This window comes from Porites lutea, chromosome 5 (genome assembly GCF_958299795.1).
Source record: "Porites lutea chromosome 5, jaPorLute2.1, whole genome shotgun sequence".
Taxonomy (NCBI): Eukaryota; Metazoa; Cnidaria; class Anthozoa; order Scleractinia; family Poritidae; genus Porites; species Porites lutea.
The window spans coordinates 20300247-20312098 of NC_133205.1; the positions used below are offsets into that span (position 1 = coordinate 20300247).

General features: G+C 40.0%; 2 protein-coding genes across 3 annotated transcripts; one reads left to right on the plus strand and one right to left on the minus strand.

Annotated features, from left to right (window-relative positions):
• Positions 1–3137: 3137 nt before the first annotated feature.
• Positions 3138–4984, plus strand: LOC140938846 (uncharacterized). 2 transcript variants are annotated; one of them, XM_073388372.1, is made up of 4 exons: positions 3138–3513; positions 3611–3720; positions 4486–4596; positions 4846–4977. In XM_073388372.1, the coding sequence occupies exons 1-3, from the start codon at positions 3153–3155 to the stop codon at positions 4555–4557; spliced, it is 543 nt and encodes a 180-aa protein (XP_073244473.1). In that variant the 5' UTR covers positions 3138–3152; the 3' UTR covers positions 4558–4596; positions 4846–4977. The 2 variants fall into 2 exon arrangements, with proteins under 2 accessions (XP_073244473.1, XP_073244472.1); XM_073388371.1 differs by lacking the exon at positions 4486–4596 and having other exon boundaries at positions 4846–4984.
• Positions 4985–5154: 170 nt separating this feature from the next.
• LOC140938843 (uncharacterized) lies at positions 5155–7316 on the minus strand. The gene is made up of 4 exons (XM_073388370.1): positions 7066–7316; positions 6882–6989; positions 5976–6222; positions 5155–5680 (listed from the first exon to the last, which is right to left on the minus strand). The coding sequence occupies exons 1-4, from the start codon at positions 7162–7164 to the stop codon at positions 5424–5426; spliced, it is 711 nt and encodes a 236-aa protein (XP_073244471.1). The 5' UTR covers positions 7165–7316; the 3' UTR covers positions 5155–5423.
• Between the last annotated feature and the right edge of the window lie 4536 nt (positions 7317–11852).

Here is an 11852-nt window from a genome sequence, read left to right on the forward strand (position 1 = left end):
ACTCAGACGGCTTCTATGCTGGCAACATGAACTGCATCTACAATCTTTCGATTCCAGATGGTAAGGAGATGAGACTGAAGTTTCAAAGTTTTGACCTGGCGTCAGATTCAGAATGCAGGTAAGAATAAATACGTTTAGCTTTTCTTATCTGGAGTTTAATATTGAGTTTGCCGGTCGAAAACTTAAAAGCATAGAAAAACGTTTACAAATAGGTTCTTGTAAAATAATTTAGTCGCACCGACTCTCACTTTGATCTTTTCGTTTAAGTCAGCTACTGACCCTTGATGCCTGATTGGTGGATATTTTAACAATTACGAGAATCGGTATGATAAACTGTTATTTTGGCATCTAGCGAGGAGAATGTGTGAGGGTATATTTGTTACTGTACAGCAACTTGTATTGAAAGAGATTTTCTCGTAGGATCGATTATTTGAAAATAACGAATGGTATCAAAGAAGCTCGATACTGCGGTGACCAGCACAGTGTAAGAGACCTTCTTGTATCAGGAAACTACGTTGTATTAACATTCCACTCGGATTGGCTGCTCGAGAACAAGAAAGGATTTGAAATACTCTTCGTTGAAGAAAAAGGTAACAGCTTTATATTTAGGGCCATTTATACGAGGAAAAAGAAGACGCGCTTAAAGTAAGACGCGAACTTTACCGTTTAAACGGCACATTTTGTCTGAAATAAGATAAGACGCGTCTTATCTAAGGATAGCCCTTAACACCTGTTCTTAGATAAGACGCTCTTGGCAGAGTCGCGTCTCATCTCAGACGAAATTAAATGTGCCGTTTATATGGAGAAGTTCGCGTCTTATTGAGGACGATGAGGACGAGTCTTATGTAAGGCGGACGCTTCTTATTTTCCCTCTTATAAATGGCCCTAATTGCTCCACCTCCACCTCCACTTCCTCCACCGCCTCATTCCGGCCGGGGAATGGATAACGAGACACACCCGCCCAGAACTTTTTTTTAACCCTGTACAAATTCCACCAGATCCGAGGATCTTTTTTTTTTTTTAAGAATAATAGCACAGTGGAACAATCTCCCTTCATCAATTTTCTACTGGATACCTCTTTGCGGGCGACAAGAGGAACCCGCAGACTATTCTTGGTTGGCAGCCCTTTATAAACTGTATAACAAGTGTTCTGAAATATTCATGAAATGAAATGTAATATATTCAGTTTCCGTAAGTTGTATAAGAACACGAGGTGTTAAGAATATTTAAATAAATCATTCAGTCCTCAACTGTCGAAGTACGAACATGGTACTCCGAGCCCTTTCACAGGAAAGTTAGTATAATAATGTCGGACGCTGTGAATAACGGTAAATAATGTCGGACGGTGGAGAAACAGAAACGGTTGAAAAATTTCTACTATTGGAGAAGAAAAAAACATCGGTAAAGCGCAGAGTGACTCAAGCAATTAAGGAAATCGATGAAGCAGTTCAATGCAACAAGAGACAGTCGCTAGAACTCTGGGTGTCGAATTTAGAAAGCCTTGATGAAGATCAGAGCTTAAGTCTTTACAAGGCCATATAAAAGAGTACATAAGTGACGAGGATTACGAAACTTTGATATATTGGCGGGGAATTAAACTAATGAATTTGGGTTTTCCCCAGTGTAAAACGAATTCAGGCGAAAAAGACAAGGTTTCGACGGTAAAAAGCCAAACTGAAACGCACTTTGGAGAAACATATCGCGCGACATAACAGGACAGAAAAAATCGTTTGCGAAGTGAGACGGAATGAAAATTCTGAAAATTGCCCTTTTATGTGGATTTTCCCTCGTATTTTGAAGCTACTAGTCCAAATTGCTTCAATGTTTTCTGTAAAATACTTTGCAGTCAACAAACTATTGTTGAAGAGGAAATACAGGAAGTGGAACTGAGATTTTGTCGTGCGCAATTTACAGGCACGGTCATGCACCTGGCACGGTCCGTCACACAATAGGAGAAAAGAAAGGGTATTTTTATGGAAGGGTATCCAGAAAAATATCATTCCTTACTATTTCTCCGCATTCTCAATTAATCCACAACCACGACGCATTAGTCTACGCTCCCATAGGAGCGTCTTTTTAATCCATGTTTCATCACTGCTTGTTTTATTAATCCATGTTTTATCACTCCACGTTTTATTAATCCATGTTTTATCAATCCAGTCCATGTTTTACCAATCCAGTCCAGTCCATGTTTTATCACATGCCATACAATCGGCGCGTAAGGCAGATGTAGAGCGTTTTGTCAACTACAAGAGACCACCGATTGGAAACAATCTCTTCATCACGGCGCTTCAGGATTCGAAACAAATTCTGCAAATATAAAGTTACCAAAAATTCCCCTACCGAAATTTACGAGTCAATCGTCGATTGAGTGGGTCAGTTTTTGGGACCAATTTACAGCAGCAGCAAATGAAAATCAATCGCTTCATGATGTTCAGAAGCTCGCGTATTTAAAATCATTTCTTTTGGGTCCAGCTGCCGAATCAATACAAGGATATACGTTAACTGAAGATTACTATTCGTTGGTTGTGGAATTTCTAAAGAAAAGATTCGGTAAGAAGCGTCTTATAATTCAAGCCCATATGGACGCGATAATCGATCTGTCGAAATTTAACACTATGGAAAATAACGAAGTGCGGAGTTTCCTAGACACCTTGAAGTTCAATTTGCGATCAGTAGTCCCTCTCGGAGTTCAAACTGAACTTCTCGCACCTCTTCTAATGCCATTGCTTATGAGGAAAATGCCGAAAAAGGTAATTGAAAAAATTCAAGTTCAAGATCAATGACGTCGAGGAATTTTCTCTTAAAACGTATCAGGAATTATAATAATAATAATGATAAAACTTTAATAGTAACATCCTCAACGGGCTTTTCAGAAACTATTTACAAATGAATGTGAATAAGCTTAATAAAATTAAAGAGTAATACAGTAAAACATCCTAAAGAAATAACCTACTCAATACGTTATGATAAAATGACAAAAGTTTCACACATGTCCAATATACACCTATTTCAATTAAGGTTGCTTCGGCGAAGAATGATTCATGATGCATGATCCATGTTTCATAGCCTGCAGTGCATTGTGGTAGATCGCTTTGTAGGCGGCCGGGGAAGTTTAACTTCGTGTTTTCCTGTGCGCAGTAACCCGCGAAATGGAGACAATAAACATCTGTCTCAAAATCCTAGCGGAAAATAAGAAAGCTGTGAAAGAAAGTTTTCAGTTAAAACAAATTCCAAAATTTGCAAGTGCCGTTGAGCTAAAGAATTATATTGTAAGCGAGAAAGTCAAAGCTGCCAACGTGGAAAGCCTGGAAATAGGCTACTACGGCCCTCCGAGAGGTACTCGCTTTGCCATTATTGATGAAACTACCCTGGCTGAGGCGTATTCCACCGAAAAGCAAGAGTGGATAGTGATATGGGTATGGACCCCAGCAGATCGAGTGGCCAACAAACGTCAAAGTCAAAGTTCCACGGCAGTCGCCAGCAGCAACGCTAAAAGATTGCGCCTATCAAGTAGGTGTTAAGAACCTATTTTCCTTTAAACTCCGTTTGCATTGCTAGTTTTTGTTCGTTGGTTTTCCGTTTATCTGCATGCCTTTTAAATTTTAAGGTGAACAGCACGATGGGGAGGACGACTTTTCAGACATGTACAAAAGATTGGTGGAAAAACATGGCTCGGAATTGCCCGATTTTAAGTTCCGAGTGTGGGCCAGGATGCTGGTAAGTCCAATAAAGCAAACCAATTACCTTCTGATGTCAACCTTTCAGCTCTAAAAGTACTAAATAAACTCGTAATGTAAAGTTGTTTATTATTGTACGACTTGTACACAAGCCTAATAAATGCAGATGGAAAGAAAGGCGGCGACAAGGGCTGTCAAAATGTTGCATAAAAAGTGGATTCGCGCTCTGACTATTAATCTTCATCGCGATTATTCCAATTCTCTTACTTCGGTAAAAGTAGGCGAACTCTTCTTAGAGTTAAACTCCTAAGAACCTTATTCAAGTTAAGAAAGAGAAAGAACATTTTGCCGTCGCTTGCTTACGTACTCTACAAAACGTTAAATTTAGCATTTTGACGTGGTAGTCGTGCAGTGAAGGCAAAGAAATGTACCAAAAAACGTGATACACGTGCAGAGTTGTTATTTTGCTAATCACTGAACCTATTGTTTTGTTTTACGTTCTTGTTGCAGTGTTGTTATTTTGCTAATCACTGCACCTATTGTTTTGTTTTATGTTCTTGTTGCCATCGACTTCGTCGGATCCTACCTGATGTGCGAGGAAAAGAAGATTCGTTGAAAATTTGCTTCAATTCGCATATTTACACAGGGAAAAACCTGGACTTAAATCTGGCAGTAAAAATGGCTTTAGCAATGGCTTTAGCATTAGTAGTTTGAAATTTTTGCAGGACCAATTAGCGGTTTCTGATGGAACAATTTTTGTGGTTTACAAGATGCTTGTCATTTGTACATTCTGTTCTTTTGGCAGGCAAATAAAGTGTGGAGCAGCGAAGAAGAATGTCCTCAGCATTCGTTTTTTATGGGCAAAAAGCCGAAGTAACAGCAGGGGCCTGCGGCACACACCGCAAACCAGAACAAGGTGAAGTATTACCCAAGAGTCACGGCCTTAGGAATTTTTAAAAGTTAATAACATTTGGGGGGTGGGGGGGGGGGGGGGGGGGGGGGATAAGATCCATAAATATTGAAAAAGGTGTCGTGAATTAAATAGGTTAGGAATACGATTATGATAAAATCCCCCCTCCCCCATAAACTGAGAAACCTTTAAACGAATGTATTGCTTTTGCCTATTTCAAGAAGTATAAATTAGGAATTTACGCCTTCTTTTCAGGTGCAGCTTCGTGGAGAAATCCTAAGACAGTTACGGGAACTGAAAGATTTAAAGGATGCTGATGTCTTGGACTCCACACAATTTGAGAATCAGAAGCGCATCCTGTTAACGGAGCTGAATGGGCTCCAGTAAACAGGCATAATCCTGCGCTTCATTACATTGTTTTGTTATACTGTAAAGTCAATAATTCTGACAACGATTGCTAAAATTAAAACCAAATTTATGTCGGGAAAGTTAAAACACAGAAGAGAACACACTTTTGTTTTAGTGGGCGTAATAATCATGAATAATAAAAATCGTGAAATTGCGTGAAAAAACTCGGCTTTTATTTCTTGGTCTATCAAACACAAGAGTTAAATGTCAATCGTTCACAGCCTGGCCTAAATCTTGCCACTTTGTTCAGGGAGGGTTAATATACATAGTGGCTTGTCGTCGCCGTTGGGCCACTGAGGCAAGAGGACGGGACCCGCTTAAGTACAAATTAAGCACGGCAGGCCTAAAACATAGGTACTAGTGGGCTAACAGGTCAGTTGTAAGGGCTGGTTGACTAATTACGTCCCTGTAGAGTGCATGTTAGTTTACAGATATTCTGAGTGTCGAATGTAGTTTCGTACTTGCTCGTCGAAAACGCTTAAAAATCCTTCCATGACCATGTTTTCGGGTTGATCACACATTCGCCATTCTTGATCATTTTCTCTGATCCACGACTTCACTTGCGAAATTATTCCCTCACACGGCATGAAGTCGGGGCTGTATGGAGGGAGGTAGACGAGTAGAGCACCAGTGGCGTTTATTGCCCTCACAACGTCGGCAGTATGGTGAATTGCAGCATTATCTGTTTTCAAAATAATAACAGAAAGGATAAGGTTAATAACTCAACTTTTGTTTTCAATGCATCTGCGCCTGGCCGAAATCCCTCTACCAAAATTACAGCTAACGCCTGTTTAACGTTCATTTTCCACTTGTTATTGAACAGGGTATTGAGCTTGGTATCTCTGTAATGATTCTTAAGTGGGCTGGCTGCTTTTGTAAGATAATAATCACTATATAAAAGTAAAAAGAATAGTAAGGTATCAGTCTGCATGGTTAATTGAGCCTATACATCTTTTTCCAAAGAACAATGAACTTACCCATTACAACGATCGAGCGCGGATTTATCCCGTGAAAAGGATTGACATTAGGGGCCAAGTGGTCATGAACAAAATCCAAGAAGACATCACTGTTAACATTTCCGCGATAGATCCCTACATCAAGGAGGCCTTCTGTTGAAGCGATGGGAATGGCTGAAATGCGTGGACCCCAATTAGCATGTGGCCGCACTACCTCCGCCCGCATTCCGCGAAAACTTCGGCCGTACTTTCTGCTGATCCGCTTGTCCTATGAATAACCAAAATAACCCAAACATGCCTTATTCATCAACGTTACGCATTGGGAAAGCGATTCTCAGGGTTTCGTTATCTTACAGAAATGCAAGTCAAATGGACCTTTTCGGCTTGTATGTTTTGTTTTCCCAATGCAGACCTCGAGCTGTTCTCAAGAGAATTTGCATTTTGTCGTCTCATAAATTATGCTTTCATGTGTTGAACACACGCACATAGGATGATACAAGGTTAATGTAGCCCGCCGCTCCAATGAGCGAAGTATAAAACCACAACAACAATGAAAACAACAACAGGATTTCAGTTAAGCCCAGTGACTTGTATTGGAGAACGGAAAAAGCAAGTGAAACAAGAACTCACTGCACTTTGCACATTAAGCTAAATAATTTACGAATTTTTTGAGCAAAGAGAAAGTGGTTCAAAGAGATTTGACAAAAAATTTTAATAACATTCCATGTTTGCTGAGGCAGGTTTTGAGGCAACAATTTCTTTGGCGTCAAATTGGCCAATTTCGGGACAAAAGTCAGCTATATCATCAAAATAGTTTATTCTAAGTATTTGTGGGATTTCCTTGGCTGGTGATAAACACTTCCAAAAAGAAAAATAAATTTTGATGCGATATGACTGTACATGTAAATAAGTCGCGTGCCAACTTACAAATCCACTCTCGTCCAAAAACACCAGCATATCAGCATCAAACAAACAAATATTTGCCCAGTACATTTGTCGAAGTTCTTCGTTTCTCTGCGACGCAATCTGTCGAACCTATAAATTGGACAAATCGTTAGGCTAAAATAAGACAATTTTAACCACGCAAGTGGAAGGCAAATATTGAGATTACCTTTTTGCGTGTTATTCCATTGCGTTGGAAGTAATAATGAAGAGAGGAAAGGGCGAATTCGGAGCCTGTGCTTCTGTAAATTTGATCAAAAAAACTCATTTAAGGACACTGTTGCATTTTCCAGTACTGCCTCCATAATTATAAGCTCTTCTGGCGGCTGGAAATGCAAGCTTCCCAGAGGTCTTCCGATCTTCTTTGCTTTCACATCACCAGAAACAAAATAACCATGTAAGTAGCGCCTAAGAGTCCATTTGGATATCCCAAGATGGAAACAGGTTTCTTCCGAAAGCCAGGTTTCTTCCGAAGCAATCGGATGAAATTAAGGCTAACTGAATCCAGGCTACTGACAGTAAAGAACAATATAAACGCATTTCATGGCAATGAAAGAACATATGCGATACAAAGCCGACACAACTCCTCCGCGAAATAGGACGCAAAACATGACCTTATGTTTTCTGATCTCGATTTCCGCTGTCATTTTAAAGCTAATGCTCAAAATCACATCCATTTCCCACCGTGATCTTGGGGAGTCCTTAAAAAGAAAAAGAAGTGCCTTTATTTACCATACATTCATTCATACACATAACCTACTAGATTACTACAAGGTAAGAGATCAAGCCAGCGTCGAAGTTGAAGGAGTCGAAGAGCAAATGCTCATCTTCTCGTCAAGTTTAACGCCTGGGCGAGTCAAAGGCGCTTGAATGGTATTAATCTGAAAGATTCCTGCGTGTCTTCAATTTGGTAAGACCTCTATCCTCTAATCGTGCTGTAGCGCACGATGCACGCTCTTAGCGAGGAATTTGATGCCACCGAACTTCGGCGAGCGCGTGCTTCTTTGAAAACGATAGATCTTCGCGCTCTCGAGTTCGGACCCGATTAATTACGAAGTGCGTCTACTACGAGTGAGCGAGTGACTCATTTGCATATCCCCGTCCCTGCAATAACTCGTGGTACGCTCGCGCGTACCCACGAGTTGAAAATGACTCCATGTAAGTTAAGTTGGAGTCCTATGGTGCAATATTTTTTTTGAGGATGTTTGGATGATTTTCCAAATGTTTTTAATGTATGAAAATGGGAGGGGGATGTTAAACATTTTGGAAAAATTGGAAAATATTGGATTTGGGGGTTGTTAAAATTTTAAAAAGAATAGAATAATTAGTAAAAAAACACCAGATAGTCCACCACCACGACAAGGTGCCTTTGATCCCATTAGCGAATTAACTGGTTTATGTTCATACCTTTTCTACCATAATTTATTTCCTTCCCAAGTCAACGTAATTTCCACTAAAAAACAAGCAGAATGGCCCCTTTTACACAGTGCTAGTGCTGTAAATTGCTTCTTGTACTCTGCTAGAACCGGGCCCATTCCTTTGTCCTAAGGTGCTGGAGGGATATTTTACGTGATGAACAGAAATCTTCCTAGCATGAGCGCTGGATGTTTCTAAGCCTGATCTTTTGCAGCTCATTGATGTTAATAGCTCCAGAGATCTTTCCTAAATTATGTTCCATTCCCTTACTTATGAGGGCCAGCTCACCAACAATAACTGGCACAATCTCTGTTTTCACTCTCCGTATTTTCGTGATTTCGATCTCAAGGTCTTTGTATTTCGAGATATTTCAGTGACGAGGTATTTTGATCGGATCGTACTGACACATCGATAAGCTTGCACATCGGTTGGCGGGATCCTTGACCACTACCTATTAGCCTGCGAGCAAGCTGTCCTATTTGGGCAAGCGAAGGGAGCCTCGCGAGAACGCGCGAGCGAGGGGCTTTCACTCGCCCAAATAGGAGAGCTTGCTCGCAGGCTAACTACCTATATCAGGCGTGTTCGCTGACAACTCTCCATCCTTATATATAACAATTATTCACCGAAGTCGAGGTGGCATCCACCACTCGCCACCGACACTGAGGTGAATAATTGTTTTAGTATATACTAAAACAGTGACATAATTGAGCTCAAAAAATGATGATTTTTAACTCATTTAATGTTACCAACGATTACAATTTTGGCGCGCAGTGACAGAACAGCCGCAGCCGTCGCTTTTTCTTGCGGACAAAAAAAACTTTTGAAGGCATTTGTTTAGCTCATGCAGGGAAATTTCTTCACAAGGAGTTGTTATTCATTCTGTAAAAAAGATTATTAAATTTAGTTTTAAGCTTATTTATGAACAAGTCAACTTAATAAAGTAACGCAAGACTTAAGCTTAATTTGCATTTGTAAACAAAAAACTTTTTCACCGGTTTCATCGATAAATTCAAGTCAAAAAGACAAAGCTTTATACCTGTTAAAACTTCCAAACCGAACTTCGTGTATTTCGGGAACAGCTTGCTTGCTTATTTGTGAAATTTCTTTTTTTGTTACGGCAGCAAACCGGGAAGCAATTTTGCTCGTAACATACGCGAGTTTGGCGTAGCTCGCTTGGAGGAAATGGAGGTGAATCAGTAAATACAGTTGGATATTCACTGATTGAGTAGCCAATCAGAGCGCGCAAAAAACACTATCCACTGTTTTAGTACGTACTAAATCTGTGTATTCCAAAGGATTATAACTTACTCAATTTCGGTGACCGTCTCAGGCTTGTATTTATAGCACCTCTTCGGTACTTTGATTTTGTAAATGCTGACACACCCTTTTCCATAGGTAATTCGTCTTGAGTTATTTTTAAGACCACAGATCCCAAGGAGGATTAGACAACAGCCAATCACATAGCGCGAATGTGTTCCGCGTGGATGAACCACGCTCAGAGCCACGCGTCCTTCACGAATTGACGTAGAAAAAATGGCGGAAGACGCGGAGAGCGATATTGCTATTCGTTTTGTCCACGAAAACGACTAAAGAGAGATTTCTGCTAAAGCTGTGTGAGCGAAACGGAAATTAAAAAAGAATCGCCCTTCCTCTCTTGTATAGAGCTAACAGTACGGCAGGGAAATCCCTAACACACTGAATATTCTCTCAGGATCATTTATAATTTACAGTTTCAAGAGAGCAATTTCTGGTTTGATATTTATTCTTTTATTAGTCTTTTATTATTAAAAAAAATAGCACTTGGCGTCCTACTTGCTTTATTGTACAAACGACCGGTTTCAAGAGACCGGCGAAATTTCTCATTTTATTAAAGCACTGAGGTTACGACAACTTCGAGTTAAACTGATTTCAAGGGTTGTCAAAGAGTCCAGCGATTCCCTTTTCCCAGGTGATCGCCGACTCATTTCGCTTCAATATTCAGGAATGCTCTCGATCTCTTTACTCTTTCATTGCCTTTCGCCCGACATGTTTTGCACGGCGTTTAGTCATGCAAAACCTCCACGACACATGCACGCATCGCGCGAGGTAACTTTATCCCGATTCTAAAAATAACTCGAGACGAATTACCTATGGAATAGGGTGTGTATGGGGGAGGCCTTCTCTGTTCCCTTTATCCTCTCTTGTTTCAAAGGATATACGCAGTCTCCTCATTAAAATTGTACGTCATTAAAAATTCAGGTTTGGAAGTTCGAGACATCCAGTGTATGATCTACCGTTTCTTCTTGCTTGTTACTTATCCTGCGTAGACTTTGGTGTCATATCCTTTACAATTCTTGCGAAGTCAGACTTGGTAAGGAGGTTCTGGTCCTGGGCTGCATGCATTTATCAGACACTCTGTCTCAGTTTTCAGTCTTGTACTTCTGAGCCACTGGTTGGTTTTGCAATTATCAATTATCGTACTTCCTCGAATAAGCGCCCGGACGCTTATTTAAACATTTTTGCTAAAAGGAGGAATGCCTATTAAGGAGGACTGTAGGGAACCGCAAATGATTTCCAACCACAATTGATCCCGAGACCGCAAACGATCCCCAAAATGGACGGCAAATGATCCTCGACCGCAAGTGATCCCCAAAGTGGACCGCAAATGATTCCGAAAGAAAAATAGGAATGGCTTTCACACAAGTTAGCGGATGATTTTTGTCAATTTTATTACTATTATAAAACGTCAGATTTAAAGCAAAATTTTACTTCTCAAATAAACTGAATAAAAACTAAATGAAAAAAATCATTTTAGTGTAAATAGGCAACACAGGACTTTTACCTCATGCCAAAATGCTGCTTATTCCAATGAATTTTTTCTGTAGTGGGTAGATTATGCCTTGGAGGAAAACGTTTTGGCTGAGCAAATGTGATCTTTGCCGCTTATATTTCATACTGAGAGGTTATGACACACATATTGATTTACTGCGGTTATTGTTTTTGGTCGGCATGATTATTGCCCTTTGATGCAAGAGCATTTCTTTGACCTCTTTTGAAATGCAATGCTCTTCATTGCAGCTAAATAAGGGTTTTAGGTTGTTTAATTTTTTCCAAAGTGCTTCCTAGATCCGAATAATTATAAGCAATTTTCTTTTAGTCCGTGAATGTGACGGTTTCCTACGATGTTTTGTCACTCGATTATAATTACCGCTTACCTCGCTTTTGGAATTCTCATTTCTAGGTTTAGATTCCTAGTAACTGTCTCCAGCAAAGGCACAACAAATGAAGATACATATAAGCGTCAATATAACTATTCGCAACATCTTCATTCGCTGTAATCAAGTTGCTATTTCGAATCATAAAATAACAAAGATAGTACGCGCGTTCTGATTGGTTAAAAACCTATGGTTTATTGTGCCGGTAAACTCATAGTTTCATACTTATGAAAGCAATAGACCACACTTTCTATGGGTTTACCGGCGTGATAACCCACGCGGGATGTTGGGAGAACACAAGAAAAGCTTGTAAATCACGAGCCGAAGGGGTATTGCTTAAAAACCG